Source organism: Oncorhynchus nerka, linkage group LG4 (assembly GCF_034236695.1).
Source record: "Oncorhynchus nerka isolate Pitt River linkage group LG4, Oner_Uvic_2.0, whole genome shotgun sequence".
Classification (NCBI taxonomy): Eukaryota; Metazoa; Chordata; class Actinopteri; order Salmoniformes; family Salmonidae; genus Oncorhynchus; species Oncorhynchus nerka.
In genome coordinates this window covers 92,049,773-92,066,301 of record NC_088399.1, presented here as the reverse complement: position 1 = coordinate 92,066,301, position 16,529 = coordinate 92,049,773, and the positions used below count along the sequence as shown (strand labels likewise).

At 43.5% G+C, this 16,529-nt stretch overlaps 1 protein-coding gene across 1 annotated transcript; it reads left to right on the top strand.

Moving 5' to 3' along the window:
- Positions 1-3,707: 3,707 nt before the first annotated feature.
- On the top strand, positions 3,708-14,569 carry xkr8.3 (XK related 8, tandem duplicate 3). Its single transcript, XM_029643653.2, has 3 exons — positions 3,708-4,304; positions 5,373-5,560; positions 11,510-14,569. The coding sequence occupies exons 1-3, from the start codon at positions 3,982-3,984 to the stop codon at positions 12,256-12,258; spliced, it is 1,260 nt and encodes a 419-aa protein (XP_029499513.2). The 5' UTR covers positions 3,708-3,981; the 3' UTR covers positions 12,259-14,569.
- Positions 14,570-16,529: the final 1,960 nt, after the last annotated feature.

Sequence of the window (16,529 nt, the reverse complement as noted above, 5' to 3'; positions counted from 1 at the left end):
GCTAACTGATTGACTTTGATACCAAACTAATGGGGATTATAGATTGAATAACAGATTCACTGTTTGTATTTTTTCCATGATTTATGATAAATAGTTACGAGCCTAAATGACTCATGGACGATTACTATTGACTTCTTAATGAACTGGATTGTTGACTTCCCTAATTATGTTAATCATGAATGGTTGTTATGATATTGTCTTTGGGATGAGGAATTTGATCAGATACATGTTATTTGTTTCCTTTGTGATGCAGCACAGACTACTCAGTAAATCTACCACTTTATGGTTAAAGGAATTCCTGCCTCAGTCTCATCCATTCCTCTGTCACCTGACACATGACATCCTGTTCACCTTCACTGTCAGTCATCCTACCTGTCCAGCTACCCACACAGATTCTACTAATCTTTCAAGGCCATTCCAAGACATTTTTATTTTATTTTTTATTTCACCTTTATTTAACCAGGTAGGCTAGTTGAGAACAAGTTCTCATTTGCAACTGCGACCTGGCCAAGATAAAGCATAGCAGTGTGAACAGACAACACAGAGTTACACATGGAGTAAACAATTAACAAGTCAATAACACAGTAGAAAAAAAATGGGCAGTCTATATACAATGTGTGCAAAAGGCATGAGGAGGTAGGCAAATAATACAATTTTGCAGATTAACACTGGAGTGATAAATGATCAGATGGTCATGTACAGGTAGAGATATTGGTGTGCAAAAGAGCAGAAAAGTAAATAATAAAAAAAACAGTATAAAAACAGTATGGGAATGAGGTAGGTGAAAATGGGTGGGCTATTTACCAATAGACTATGTACAGCTGCAGCGATCGGTTAGCTGCTCGGATAGCTGATGTTTGAAGTTGGTGAGGGAGATAAAAGTCTCCAACTTCAGCGATTTTTTGCAGTTCGTTCCAGTCACAGGCAGCAGAGTACTGGAACGAAAGGCGGCCAAATGAGGTGTTGGCTTTAGGGATGATCAGTGAGATACACCTGCTGGAGTGCGTGCTACGGATGGGTGTTGCCATCGTGACCAGTGAACTGAGATAAGGCGGAGCTTTACCTAGCATGGACTTGTAGATGACCTGGAGCCAGTGGGTCTGGCGACGAATATGTAGCGAGGGCCAGCCGACTAGAGCATACAAGTCGCAGTGGTGGGTAGTATAAGGTGCTTTGGTGACAAAACGGATGGCACTGTGATAGACTGCATCCAGTTTGCTGAGTAGAGTGTTGGAAGCCATTTTGTAGATGACATCGCCGAAGTCGAGGATCGGTAGGATAGTCAGTTTTACTAGGGTAAGCTTGGCGGCGTGGGTGAAGGAGGCTTTGTTGCGGAATAGAAAGCCGACTCTTGATTTGATTTTCGATTGGAGATGTTTGATGTGAGTCTGGAAGGAGAGTTTGCAGTCTAGCCAGACACCTAGGTACTTATAGATGTCCACATATTCAAGGTCGGAACCATCCAGGGTGGTGATGCTAGTCGGGCATGCGGGTGCAGGCAGCGATCGGTTGAAAAGCATGCATTTGGTTTTACTCGCGTTTAAGAGCAGTTGGAGGCCACGGAAGGAGTGCTGTATGGCATTGAAGCTCGTTTGGAGGTTAGATAGCACAGTGTCCAATGACGGGCCGAAAGTATATAGAATGGTGTCGTCTGCGTAGAGGTGGATCAGGGAATCGCCCGCAGCAAGAGCAACATCATTGATATATACAGAGAAAAGAGTCGGCCCGAGAATTGAACCCTGTGGCACCCCCACAGAGACTGCCAGAGGACCGGACAGCATGCCCTCCGATTTGACACACTGAACTCTGTCTGCAAAGTAATTGGTGAACCAGGCAAGGCAGTCATCCGAGAAACCGAGGCTATTGAGTCTGCTGATAAGAATATGGTGATTGACAGAGTCGAAAGCCTTGGCGAGGTCGATGAAGACGGCTGCACAGTACTGTCTTTTATCGATGGCGGTTATGATATCGTTTAGTACCTTGAGCGTGGCTGAGGTGCACCCGTGACCGGCTCGGAAACCAGATTGCACAGCGGAGAAGGTACGGTGGGATTCGAGATGGTCAGTGACCTGTTTGTTGACTTGGCTTTCGAAGACCTTAGATAGGCAGGATGGATATAGGTCTATAGCAGTTTGGGTCCAGGGTGTCTCCCCCTTTGAAGAGGGGGATGACTGCGGCAGCTTTCCAATCCTTGGGGATCTCAGACGATATGAAAGAGAGGTTGAACAGGCTGGTTTAAATATTTCCCCCTTAAACCACTCAATTGTTGCTTTAGCAGTATGCTTAGGGTCATTGTCCTGCTGGAAGGTGAAACTCTGTCCCAGTCTCAAATATCTGGAAGACTGAATTTCCCTGTATTTAGTGCCATCCATCATTCCTTAAATTTTGACCAGTTTCCCTGTCCCTGCAGATGAAAAACATCCCCACAGCATGATGCTGCCACCCATGCTTCACTGTGGTGTTCTCAGGATGATGAGAGGTGTTGGGTTTGCACCAGACATAACGTTTTCCTTGATGGCCAAAAAGCACCATTTTAGTCTCATCTGACCAGAGTACCTTCTTCCATATGTTTGGGGAGTCTCCCACATGCCTTTTGGCGAACACCAAACGTGGTTGCTTATTTTTTTCTTTAAGCAATGGCTTTTATCTGGCCTCTCTTCCATGAAGCCCAGCTCTGTGGAGTGTAAGGCTTAATGTGGTCCTATGGACAGATACTCCAATCTCCGCTGTGGAGCTTTGCAGCTGCTTCAGGGTTATCTTTGGTCTCTTTGTTGCCTCTCTGATTAATGCCCTCCTTGCCTGGTCCGTGAGTTTTGGTGTGCAGGTTTGTTGTGGTGCCATATTCTTTCCATTTAAAAAAATAAATAATGGATTTAATGGTGCTCTGTGGGATTTTCAAAGTTTCTGATATTATTTTTTATAACCCAACCCTGATCTGTACTTCTCCACAACTTTGATTTTCGTGGTGCCACTTGCTTGGTGGTGTTTTAAATTATTTATTTAAATTTCACTTCACCAATTTGGACTATTTTGTGTATGTCCATTACATGAAATCCAAATAAAGATTCATTTAAATTACAGATTGTAATGCAACAAAATAGGAAAAACGCCAAGGGGGATGAATACTTTTGCAAGGCACTGTATATGTTTGCTTAATGCATAGTTGTTCACACATGTGTATTGGGAATAATCTGATATGGGATGGTCAATGCAAAGATAGTTTTCTTTCATTTGTACCCCTAAAGTCATCCATCTTCTCTGGCCACCAGATTAGACTACAATCACCATTGTTGTCTAATCGGGTTGCACAGGCACTCCAGATGATTCCTACATGTTGTTGTGGGAGGGGCTTCTATACATTTGGATGCTGATCGTTGTGTGGGACACACGACACTGGTGTCAATTCAAACTGGGCTGCGTTCAGTACGAAGAAACGTACTGCAACATTCAATTCAACGGAAACGGTGCTGTTCGGAACGAACATTTCAAAAACGGGGAATGGCTGAATTGTGGGTTTGGGGAACACTGTCAGCATGGCCGCTGCCCTTAAAACACGTCACGCTTTGCTTCAAGCCACACCCACCAACCAGAGCAAACGTACCTCCAAGTCTGTTCAAGAACTTTGAACCTTTTGGGGAAACTTGTCGTTCAGTATAAACCGTTAAGCTACGTAGCAAACGTTCAATCCAACTGAACTCACCTCTTGAGATCAACTTTACAATGGAGATGTGATCGTTAGCTACAATGCCTGTCCTCGCTTCATTGTTGCATTCAAATGTAACTACAAGTTGTGTTCCATGTTTAGTTTTCCTAATGGATGCATTGGACAACATGCGGGAGCTGTCATTATTCTTTAGACTTGTAAAATTCGACAGCTCATGATAGCGGATAGCTTTCGCTAAAGATGGTACAACAAATGCATGAAGCAAGACAAGCTAACGGAAAAACTTTAGAGAGCGGCGGGACAGGGGGTATTTAGCTATGGATAGCCCAATGTTTTCGAAGTACTCATGGCTCGATTTTCTTTTCTCGGTAGTCGGTGTGTGTACCTTCTTGTTTGACGTGGGATCCGACATTTGGGTCGCTACGGAGTTCTACTCGCGTGGGGATTTCTTCTGGTTCGGGGTGTTGATCGGCCTTATGGTCCTGTCTTCGGTAGTGGTCCAGATGTTTAGCTGGTTCTGGTTCAAATACGACCGCGAACTGGAGGGCTTCGATGAGCAAACTGCCAAGAATGTCCTCTTTGGAGGCTGCGTCAAACTTTCATTCCTGCTACATGTACTTCAGCTCGGATTCTTTTGCAGGTACTGTAGATAGCTTTTTAGTTTGACACTTGATTGCATGCACGTCATTGTCACGTGGACCATCTTTGTTAACACCTTGTTTATCACAGTGTACTAGACACAGTCGTCTAAAAATACATAATCTACATTGATTGAGAAATACATAGTAATTTATTTGTTCTATGGCTACAGTGTAGTGCATCATTTTTTGGGCTTCATGAAACTATGCATTGTATAATATTTTTATTATTTGGTCATATTATAATAATAATAATAATATATATATATATATATATATATAATTTCCTCAGAAGTTTTTTTAAAATGTAGCCTATGAAATTGATTTCCTAAAATGTATAATTTCCTTAGTCTCATTAATACTGAGAGGCTCGCTGAGCAGCTCATGTACAGCTAATAACATTAGACTTATGTAGAAAACATCAAGTTACCCAACTCACAGGTGTGTCAGCGTGATGGGATGGACATACAATGTAATAAGTGCACAGTAACACACATGATAGTTCATTGGGAATTCAAACTATTTGGGCGAAGTACAGGAATGATCCTACAGCTCACGATGCACATATTTGTATACTTTTCTCATTGTGGTGTGAATACTGAGGCTCACAGAGCAGCTCATGCACCACTAATAACATGTGACTTGTGTAGAAACCAATCAAGTTACCACTCTGGTGTGTCAGGTATGTAACCATACCCAGTAGGCTCTGTCTTGACAACCTCACTCCCCACCTACACAGATGTTAAGTTCCTAAGTGGAAGACATTGTTTTGAATGACATAAATAGGCCTATGTCTGCGTCCTGTTCTCTGACAATGATAGGTGTCTTCTGGATTATTGCCGCTTAGTAACACACAAGATGGCAATTCAAACCATTTAAGTGGTGTAAGGACCCTACAGCTCATGATGGTGCTCTGTTTCGTCAACTTACTCCCCACCTACACAGAAGACAAGTTAGCTAAGTGGAAGACATTTTTTAGAATGATGCCCATGTGTGTATGTTCTATTGTCCCTGACAGGTGTTTCTGTTGGTTATTGCTGTTCATACTAACAGACAGTGTTTGTTGACAGACACATCTCAGCCATATGGCAGGGCTTCCGTGTGTGGTGGCGACAGGAGCAGGGCTCGGGGTACGCCGTGTACCTGACCCACGACCTGAGCATGCTGCGCCTCATCGAGACCTTCTGTGAGAGCGCCCCACAGCTCACCCTCATGACCCACATCATGCTGCACACCAACAAGGCCAGGACGGTACAGTGTGAGTCACCTCTACACACACCTCTACACACACCAACAAGGCCAGGACGGTACAGTGTGAGTCACCTCTACACCCACCTCTACACACACCAACAAGGCCAGGACGGTACAGTGTGAGTCACCTCTACACACACCTCTACACACACCAACAAGGCCAGGACGGTACAGTGTGAGTCACCTCTACACACACCTCTACACACACCAACAAGGCCAGGACGGTACAGTGTGAGTCACCTCTACACACACCTCTACACACACCAACAAGGCCAGGACGGTACAGTGTGAGTCACCTCTACACACACCTCTACACACACCAACAAGGCCAGGACGGTACAGTGTGAGTCACCTCTACACACACCTCTACACACACCAACAAGGCCAGGACGGTACAGTGTGAGTCACCTCTACACACACCTCTACACACACCAACAAGGCCAGGACGGTACAGTGTGAGTCACCTCTACACACACCTCTACACACACCAACAAGGCCAGGACGGTACAGTGTGAGTCACCTCTACACACACCTCTACACACACCAACAAGGCCAGGACGGTACAGTGTGAGTCACCTCTACACACACCTCTACACACACCAACAAGGCCAGGACGGTACAGTGTGAGTCACCTCTACACACACCTCTACACACACAACAAGGCCAGGACGGTACAGTGTGAGTCACCTCTACACACACCTCTACACACACACCAACAAGGCCAGGACGGTACAGTGTGAGTCACCTCTACACACACCTCTACACACACCAACAAGGCCAGGACGGTACAGTGTGAGTCACCTCTACACACACCTCTACACACACCAACAAGGCCAGGACGGTACAGTGTGAGTCACCTCTACACACACCTCTACACACACCAACAAGGCGGGGACGGTACAGTGTGAGTCACCTCTACACACACCAACAAGGCCAGGACAGTACAGTGTGAGTCGCTGTCACCACTACACACACCTCTACACCTGGGGTTCGTTCCAATTGGCACCCTTTACTTTAATGAAAACAATAAAAACCTTAAAGGGTTCTTCGGCTGTCCCCATAGGAGAAACCTTTGAAGATCCCTTTTTGGTTGGAGGTAGAACCCTTTTGGGTAACATGTAGAACCCTTTCTACAGATGGTTCTACATGGAACCCAAAAGGATGCTCCTATGGGGACAACCAAAGAACCCTTTTTTCTAAGAGTGTATTCCATTATTGTGCACTACATTTGAGCAGGGACCATAGAGCTCTGGTGGAAAGTAGTGGACTAAATAGGGAAGAGTGCCATTTGGGAGACATCCCTGTTATTCTGGACACCAGACTGCAGTAGAAATCACCACTGATGCTGTAGGTCAGCGGTCCCCAGTTACATTCAGCGGATGGTTGAGGGTCAGAAAATAGTTGTAATTAATTTGTGCGCAGCATATTGACGACAAGAAGCCTAAACAGATAGGGAAATACAATCGGACGGAATGTCATAATCACATACTATGCCTCTCTATGTATATGTGTGGGAATACTTGGGAACATATTTTCTAAATTAAAATAATTTTAGATAAACCCCCCCCCCACACCAAAAAAAACATATTTGCTCAGAATGTTTTTTTGCGGAGGGGATGGGAATTCGGCAAATAAAATCACCCGTGAGCCGAATTAGGCCCGCAGGTCACCTTTTGGCGAACACTGCTGTAGGCTATTGAGAATAGAGGTCGACCGGTTAATCGGAATGGCCGATTAATTAGGGCTGATTTCAAGTTTTCATAACAATCGGAAATCTGTATTTTTGGACACCGATTTGGCAGATTTAAAAATTTATTTACACCTTTATTTAATCTTTATTTAACTAGGCAAGTCAGTTAAGAACACATTCTTATTTTCAATGGCGGCCTAGGAACGGTGGGTTAACTGCCTCGTTCAGGGGCAGAACGACAGATTTTCACCTTGTCAGCTCGGGGGATTCAATCTTGCAACCCTACAGTTAATTAGTCCAACGCTCTAACCACCTGATTACATTGCACTCCACGAGGAGCCTGCCTGTTACGCGAATGCAGTAAGCCACGGTAAGTTGCTAGCTAGCATTAAACTTATCTTATAAAAAACAATCAATCATAATCACTAGTTATAACTACACATGGTTGATGATATTACTAGTTTATCTAGCGTGTCCTGCGTTGCGTATAATCGATGCGGTGCGTATTGTTGCTCCAATGTGTACCTAACCATAAACATCTGCCTTTCTTAAAATCAATACACAGAAGTATATATTTTTAAACCTGCATATTTAGCTAAAAGAAATCCATGTTAGCAGGCAATATTAACCAGGTGAAATTGTGTCACATCTCTTGCGTTCATTGCACGCAGAGTCAGTGTATATGCAACAGTTTGGGCCGCCTAATTTGCCAGAATTTTACGTAATTATGACACAACATTGAAGGTTGTGCAATGTAACAGCAATATTTAGACTTATGGATGCCACCCGTTAGATAACATACGGAATGGTTCCGTATTTCACTGAAAGAATAAACGTCTTGTTTTCAAGATGATAGTTTCCGGATTCGACCATATTAATGACCTAAGGCTCATATTTGTGTGTTATTATGTTATAACTAAGTCTATGATTTGATAGAGCAGTCATTCAAACAGCAATTTCGTGCGTTTTGCCAGCAGCTCTTCGCAAGCACAGCACTGTTTATGACTTCAAGCCTATCAACTCCCGAGATTAGGCTGGTGTAACCGATGTGAAATGGCTAGCTAGTTACTAACTAATCCAAGTACTAACGCTAATAGCGTTTCAAATGTCACTCGCTCTGAGACTTGGAGTAGTTGTTCCCCTTGCTCTGCATGGGTAATGCTGCTTCGAGGGTGGCTGTTTTCGTTGTGTTCCTGGTTCGAGCCCAGGTAGGAGCGAGGAGAGGGACGGAAGCTATACTGTTACACTGGCAATACTAACGTGCCTATAAGAACATCCAATAGTCAAAGGTTAATGAAATAGTCCTATAATTCCTATAACCTAAAACTTTTTACCTGGGAATATTGAAGACTTGGTGTTAAAAGGAACCACCAGCTTTCATATGTTCTCATGTTCTGAGCAAGGAACTTAAACATTAGCTTTCTTACATGGCACATATTGCACTTTTACTTTCTTCTCCAACACTTTGTTTTTGCATTATTTAAACCAAATTGAACATGTTTCATTATTTATTTGAGGTTAAATTGATTTTATCGATGTATTATATAAAGTTAAAATAAGTGTTTCTAATCAGTATTATTGTAATTGTCCCCCCTTTTTTAAAATTTTTTAAAAATTTTTTTAATCGGCCAATTAATCGGCATCGACCTTTTTTGGTCCTCCAATAATCGGCATCGGCGTTGAAAAATCATACTTGGTCGACCTCTAATTGAGAACAATCTGAATCCAAGGGCAACTCTTAGGTTTGGGATTCTTTACTATACTGTAGTCCTGCTGTATGTCCTTAAACCAGGGGACAGGTTCACACTGTCACTGACACTCCGTACAGTGGTCCACATAATACATTTTTCAATTAGGAAGTATTTAGAGGAAGAAAAAGTGTATAAATTACCTTCATTGTGTCCCTCGGTAAGTTTAGCAATAGTTTACACAATGACATAGCTACATATTGTGTTTACACAACTTCCTCTCTATATCCCCTTCCTCTCAGGTTTCAGTTTTCTTTTGACTGTATGCTAGTGTTGATCGATTAACCGACATTTCTGTTATTTTTTTGTTTTTTAAACAACTAATTGACCGACGTTGGTTCAGTTATTTGAATTATATTTTTTCTGCTCTATGTGCAATTTCTGTAGAGATAAATCAGATGAAGCCTGAACTGTGCGATGTAGTAGGGAGTTGTAGTTTCCAACAGGCCAATATTCTACATAGTTTAGCACAGAAAAAGTGGTAATTAACTACAATGACCATTATCCATTGCGCGTCCGCTTAAACTTGTCTGGTCTGTGTGGAGCAGACATGGAGACTGAGAGATTAGAGAACCGCGATCGAGAGGGATAGAAAGCTGTTGCTTCGTGAGCCTGAAAGTACACGGTCTAAGTGATTGACAGTTGGTATTCAGCAGTTATAATAGTATGCCTTATTTACTTTGAAGAACTATTAAAATAGTGATTTTTGTCAGGCAGCAGCTCTATAGAGATGAGATGACTTGGAATGAAATAATAGTCATCAAATTAAACAAATATTTTATTAAAGTAAAGTTTAAATGTTTTATTTTATTTAACCTTTATTTAACCTTTATTTAACCTTTATTTAACCTTTATTTAACCAGGCAAGTCAGTTAAGAACAAATTCTTATTTACAATGACGGCCTAGGAACAGTGGGTTAACTGCCTTGTTCAGGGGCAGAACGACAGATTTATACCTTGTCACCAAAAGGACTCCTGCGGAGACAAAGTATTGTGATTAACTGATGGTTGATAAGCGATAAGTACTAATGGGCAGTCACTACCATCGTGGGACTTATTTTATTTATTTCACCTTTTATTTAACCAGGTAGGCTAGTTGAGAACGAGTTCTCATTTGTAAATGCGACATGGCCAAGATAAAGCATAGCAATTCGACACATACAACAACACAGAGTTACAGTAGAGTTATAGTAGAACAAAATACTGTAGAGCAAAAGAAAACAAAAAGTCTATATACGATGTGAGCAAATGAGGTAAGATAAGGGAGTTAAGGCAATAAATAGGCCATGGTGGTGAAGTAATTACAATATAGCAATTTAAACACTGGAATGGTAGATGTGCAGAAGATGAATGTGCAAGTAGAGATACTGGGGTGCAAAGGAGCAAGATAAATAAATACAGTATGGGGATGAGGTAGGTAGATAGATGGGCTGTTTACAGATGGGCTATGCACAGGTGCAGTGATCTGTGAGCTGCTCTGACAGCTGGTGCTTAAAGCTAGTGAGGGAGATATGGGTCTCCAGCTTCAGAGATTTTTGCAGTTCGTTCCAGTCATTGGCAGCAGAGAACTGGAAGGAAAGACGACCAAAGGAGGAATTCGCTTTGGGGGTGACCAGTGAGATATACCTGCTGGAGCACGTGCTACGAGTGGGTGCTGCTATGGTGACCAGTGAGCTGAGATAAGGTGGGACTTTACCTAGCAGAGACTTGTAGATAACCTGTAGCCAGTGGGTTTGGCGACGAGTATGAAGCGAGGGCCAACCAACGAGAGCGTACAGGTCGCAATGGTGGGTAGTGTATGGGGCTTTGGTGACAAAACGGATGGCACTGTGATAGATTGCATCCAGTTTGTTGAGTAGAGTGTTAGAGCCAATTTTATAGATGACATCACCGAAGTCGAGGATCGGTAGGATGGTCAGTTTTACGAGGGTATGTTTGGCAGCATGAATGAAGGATGCTTTGTTGCTATATAGGAAGCCAATTCTAGATTTAATTTTGGATTGAAGATGCTTAATGTGAGTCTGGAAGGAGAGTTTACAGTCTCACCAGACACCTAGGTATTTGTAGTTGTCCACGTATTGCTAAGTCAGAGCCGTCCAGAGTAGTGATGCTGGACGGGCGAGCAGGTGCGGGCAGTGATCAGTTGAATAGCATGCATTTAGTTTTACTTGCGTTTAAGAGCAGTTGGAGGCCACCGCAGGAGAGTGGTATGGCATTGAAGCTCGTCTGGAGGTTAGTTAACACAGTGTCCAAAGAGGGGCCAGAAGTATACAGACTGGTGTCGTCTGCGTAGAGGTGTATCAGAGAATCACCAATTGTTTTATTCTGTGTTAGTGTTCAACCCACATAATGCATAGTGCATTTAAAAAAAAAAATCTAAACCAAAATGTTTGAATAATCAAATCAGTACCAAACCGAACTCAAAAAGCATCGCCCAGCACTACTATGTGCTCAACTATCTTTGGCCTATAAACTTCCTCTTTGTCATTTCTCTGATAGTTTTACATCTCTTTTGTAGGTGTGAGTGTCGTGGCGTCAACTACTTCCATAGCCTGGATGGTGGTGGATTATCACCGTTCCCTGCGTTCCTTCCTCCCAGACAAGGCCAAGCAGGGCTGGGGCTCCGCCTTGGTCTACTTCCTGTGGAACCTGCTCCTCATCGCGCCGCGCGTGGCAGCAGTCGCCCTCTTCGCCACAATTCTGCCCTCCTACCTGGCTGCCCACTTCCTGCTTATCTGGCCAGTGCTGGTGTTCTGGGTGTGGCGGCAGGAGACAGACTTCATGGACAGCGCCGGCGGAGAATGGCTCTACCGGGCCACCGTAGGTCTCATCTGGTACTTCAGCTGGTTCAACGTGGCGGAGGGAGGGACCAGAAGGAGGAGCATCATCTATCACTCCTTCATGGCTACGGACGGAGGGATTCTGCTTGTCACATGGTGGTTCTACAGAGACCCGGTCCTGACACAGTCCTACGCCCCCATCCTGCTGGCCACTCTGCCCCTCACCTACCTGATGGGAGTCCTGTTTAAAACACTCTACTACTACTGTTTCCACCCCACGCTGTGGATGCCCTCCGTCAGGGAGGCAGGGTTAGAAGAGGAGCTGCCTGATGGTCAGGAGATGGTGTTCAGATCCATCGCCCAACAAACTGGTACTCCCCGGTTCCGTAACAAGAGGATGGCAAGCCATGCCACTCACTTCTACTCCGAGGAGGAAGCCAGGAAGCCCAGTAAGATAAACGGGCGCGAGGCCAACACTGTTGTCTGACTGGATGTGCTTGAACGAGGCTCTTATTTACATGCAATGATGGAGTGATGGAATGTCTGGTGTCTCTTTCTCCTGTTTTTCCATGCTGCATTTTTGTATAAATAAGGTGCTGCACAACTTATTGTAAATCAGACTTTATGTTTTAATTAGCATATTCTGTGAAACAGTGATAAGGTCACTGAAGTTTTGTCCCAAATGGCACCATATTCCCTATATAGTGCACTACTTGTGGCCAGGGCCCATAGGGATATGGTCAAAAGTAGTGCACGATGTAGAGACTAGGGTTCCATTTGGGATACAAGTCTGAGCAGGTTCCATTGATCAATATTGGAGTTGTCATGAAACAGCTATTGGGTTATTCAACGAAATGAGTCCTTTTTGGTTTCTGTAACTTAGTGGGAGAAAAACTATGTTTAATTTCACTCAATTGTAACATTCTGTCACAAAGAGCACATGTTCAACTTAATAAAAAACATATTTAACAACATTTAAAAACTATATTAAGTGGCAAATAAAGTAACAGGGTTGACAACTTTTTATATTAAATCAGCGATAGTTCCCCTTGTGACAGGGGGAATATAAGCTTGTGTGCAACAGGGAGAGGCAATTGAATGCAAGCTTCACAAAACAATTGAAATTGTAAAACATTTCTAGCCTGTCTATCCATGGGTAACAGGGTTGATTTCTTATCCTCGAACCGCTCAGTTTTCCACCACAAAACACCAGAAAATGGCCAAAACAAGTAGATTCAGCTCACCTGCTCTTACACTATTAATGTTCAATGTAAAAAAAAAAAAATGTTTTCATCATATTAAAACGAGAGTTCAGATCAAGAAACAGTATTGACCTTAAAATGAGGGAAAGAAAAGTAAAAATCTTCCTAGATGTCACAAAATGCTTTTGTACTTTCGCAAGTCTTCATTTATAATTAAAGCTCAGAGTTGATAGAATTTTCTATTCGGTCAATATTAAAGGGATACTTTGGGATTTTTGCAATGAGGCCCTTTATCTACTTCCCCACACATAGATGTGGATACCATTTTTTTACGTCTCCATGTCCAGTATGAAGGAAGTTAGATGTAGTGTCGCCAGCCAATGTTAACTAGCGTTTGTGCAATGAATGGAAGTCTATGGGTATCTTAAGTTAGCATGTGCACTAGAGCTAGTTAGCAACTTCCTTTAAACTGCACACAGAGACATAAAAATGGTATCCCACGAGTTCATCTGACTCTGGGGAAGGCGATAAAGGGCCTCATTGCCAAAATCTTGAAGTATCCCTTTAAAGGACACTTAATTTAATATAACAGGCTTGTAAAATTCAATATTGGTGCCCAGTTTCTACTTAAAATCTCAAAATACCTAATTGCGCGTGAAACAACCCTGCTACCGTTCATGATGCCAAAGGTAATTAGAAGAATAAGTAATGGTACATTTGTATCCATTATTATCATTGTGTGAAAAGTTAGTATTTTTATTTGGGAGATTGTTTACCCATCTACAGGGTTCTGAAAGTTATTTGACATTGTTGTTTGCTATTTTTGAATGTACGATGAACTATCACCTTCCTCGCTTTCCTGTTGTAACTTTTGTGTTCTTTTTGAAGTCTTTGTATCTCTGCCGACAGTGCATCCACTAATGTCTGTGACGGTCACTCGTCCACCAGCTTCATTTGTCTTTTTTTCTATACACAGCATCAAATCTATGTAGGCCACACTGTAATGTACACATGGATGGAACGTCAGTACAGTTAGATTAGAGTTCCAAATGACACCCTATTCCTGCACTACTTTTGACATTATGTTGTGGACAATGTTCTGGATGTTACGGCTCCCGAGTGGCGCAGCGGTTTAAAGGCACTGCATCTCAGTGCTAGAGGCGTCACTACAGACCCTGGTTCGATTCCAGGCTGTATGACAACCGGCCGTGATTGGGAATCCCATAGGGCGGCAAACAATTGGCCCAGCGTCGTCCGGGGTTTGGCCCAATGAAGGCCGTCATTGTAAATAAGAATTAGTTTTTAACTGACATGCCTAGTTAAATAAAAAAAAATGTATAGCCATACCTGAGGCCTTGTGAAGTTATGTTCCTAGAATGTTAAGATTTCTGTGTGAAACATTATTGGATACTGCAGAATGGAACCAAATATCCCATATTTTAACTGTCATCTCATTCGTTCTGCACATGATTGTTATTACACAGTGTGTTGTGGGGAACCTATTCCCCCGAAGGTCAACAATTCAGCCTTTCTCTTACCTCATCATTTAAAGGGCATGTAAATGCTGGGCTATTAAAATCATAAGACCATCACAAAGTTATGTAGTTTCATGACTTATCTTTTGTGTTGTTTATGTCTGTGGTTTCAATGTTATTTTCTTAGAAGTTCCTCAAGTGCTCTTCCGGGGCTTCACCTATTGACATCGTCAATACATGAGTATAATGTAATCTCCTATGAGTAATGCTCACACATATCTGTCTTCAAACAGAATGTAAGTTAAAGAGTACTAGATAGTATTGCATTGTTGTACCTGAGGACCCATAGTGATGTCAGTAACGTCATCTACCTGAGGACCCGTAGTGATGTCAGTAACGTTATCTACCTGAGGACCCGTAGTGATGTCAGTAACGTTATCTACCTGAGGACCCGTAATGTCAGTTATCTACCTGAGGACCCATAGTGATGTCAGTAATCGAGGACATAGTGATCTTACCCTGAGGACCCGACAGTAACGGTATCTACCTGAGGACCCATAGTGATGTCAGTAACGTTATCTACCCGAGGACCCGTAGTGATGTCAGTAACGTTATCTACCTGAGGACCCGTAGTGATGTCAGTAACGTTATCTACCTGAGGACCCAGTAACGTTATCTACCTGAGGACCCGTAGTGATGTCAGTAACGTTATCTACCTGAGGACCCGTAGTGATGTCAGTAACGTTATCTACCTGAGGACCCGTAGTGATGTCAGTAACGTTATCTACCTGAGGACCCGTAGTGATGTCAGTAACGTTATCTACCCGAGGACCCGTAGTGATGTCAGTAACGTTATCTACCCGAGGACCCGTAGTGATGTCAGTAACGTTATCTACCCGAGGACCCGTAGTGATGTCAGTAACGTTATCTACCCGAGGACCCGTAGTGATGTCAGTAACGTTATCTACCCGAGGACCCGTAGTGATGTCAGTAACGTTATCTACCCGAGGACCCGTAGTGATGTCAGTAAAGCATCCCCAAACCATCACACTACCACCACCATGCTTGACCGTTGGTATAAGGTTCTTACTGTGGAATGCAGTGTTTGGTTTTAGCCAGGCATAATGGGTCCCATGTCACGCCAAAAAAGTTACACTTTCGAATCATCTGTCCATAGAACATTCTTCCAAGAGTCTTGATGATCGTCCAGGTGCTTTTTGGAAAACTTGAGTCAATTTTTTGGATGACATTTGTCTCATTAAAGCCCAATTTGACTCCAATGCTTCCCAAAGTTGTATTACATTTTTACATTTAAGTCATTTAGCAGACGCTCTTATCCAGAGCGACTTACAAATTGGTGCATTCACCTTATGACATCCAGTGGAACAGTAGTGCATCTAAATCTTTTAAGGGGGTGAGAGGGATTACTTTATCCTATCCTAGGTATTCCTTAAAGAGGTGGGGTTTCAGGTGTCTCCGGAAGGTGGTGATTGACTCCGCTGTCCTGGCGTCGTGAGGGAGTTTGTTCCACCATTGGGGGGCCAGAGCAGCGAACAGTTTTGACTGGGCTGAGCGGGAACTGTACTTCCTCAGTGGTAGGGAGGCGAGCAGGCCAGAGGTGGATGAACGCAGTGCCCTTGTTTGGGTGTAGGGCCTGATCAGAGCCTGGAGGTACTGAGGTGCCGTTCCCCTCACAGCTCCGTAGGCAAGCACCATGGTCTTGTAGCGGATGCGAGCTTCAACTGGAAGCCAGTGGAGAGAGCGGAGGAGCGGGGTGACGTGAGAGAACTTGGGAAGGTTGAACACCAGACGGGCTGCGGCGTTCTGGATTAGTTGTAGGGGTTTAATGGCACAGGCAGGGAGCCCAGCCAACAGAGAGTTGCAGTAATCGAGACGGGAGATGACGAGTGCCTGGATTAGGACCTGCGCCGCTTCCTGTGTGAGGCAGGGTCGTACTCTGCGGATGTTGTAGAGCATGAACCTACAGGAACGGGCCACCGCCTTGATGTTAGTTGAGAACGACAGGGTGTTGTCCAGGATCACGCCAAGGTTCTTAGCGCTCTGGGAGGAGGACACAATGG

Bases quoted from the DNA above. Each gene is read 5' to 3' on its own strand.
- xkr8.3 (XM_029643653.2), top strand. From the start codon at position 3,982: ATGGATAGCCCAATGTTTTCGAAGTACTCATGGCTCGATTTTCTTTTC. The intron at 4,305-5,372 runs GTACTGTAGATA...GTTTGTTGACAG, and splicing joins CAGCTCGGATTCTTTTGCAG to ACACATCTCAGCCATATGGC. The intron at 5,561-11,509 runs GTGAGTCACCTC...TCTCTTTTGTAG, and splicing joins CAAGGCCAGGACGGTACAGT to GTGTGAGTGTCGTGGCGTCA.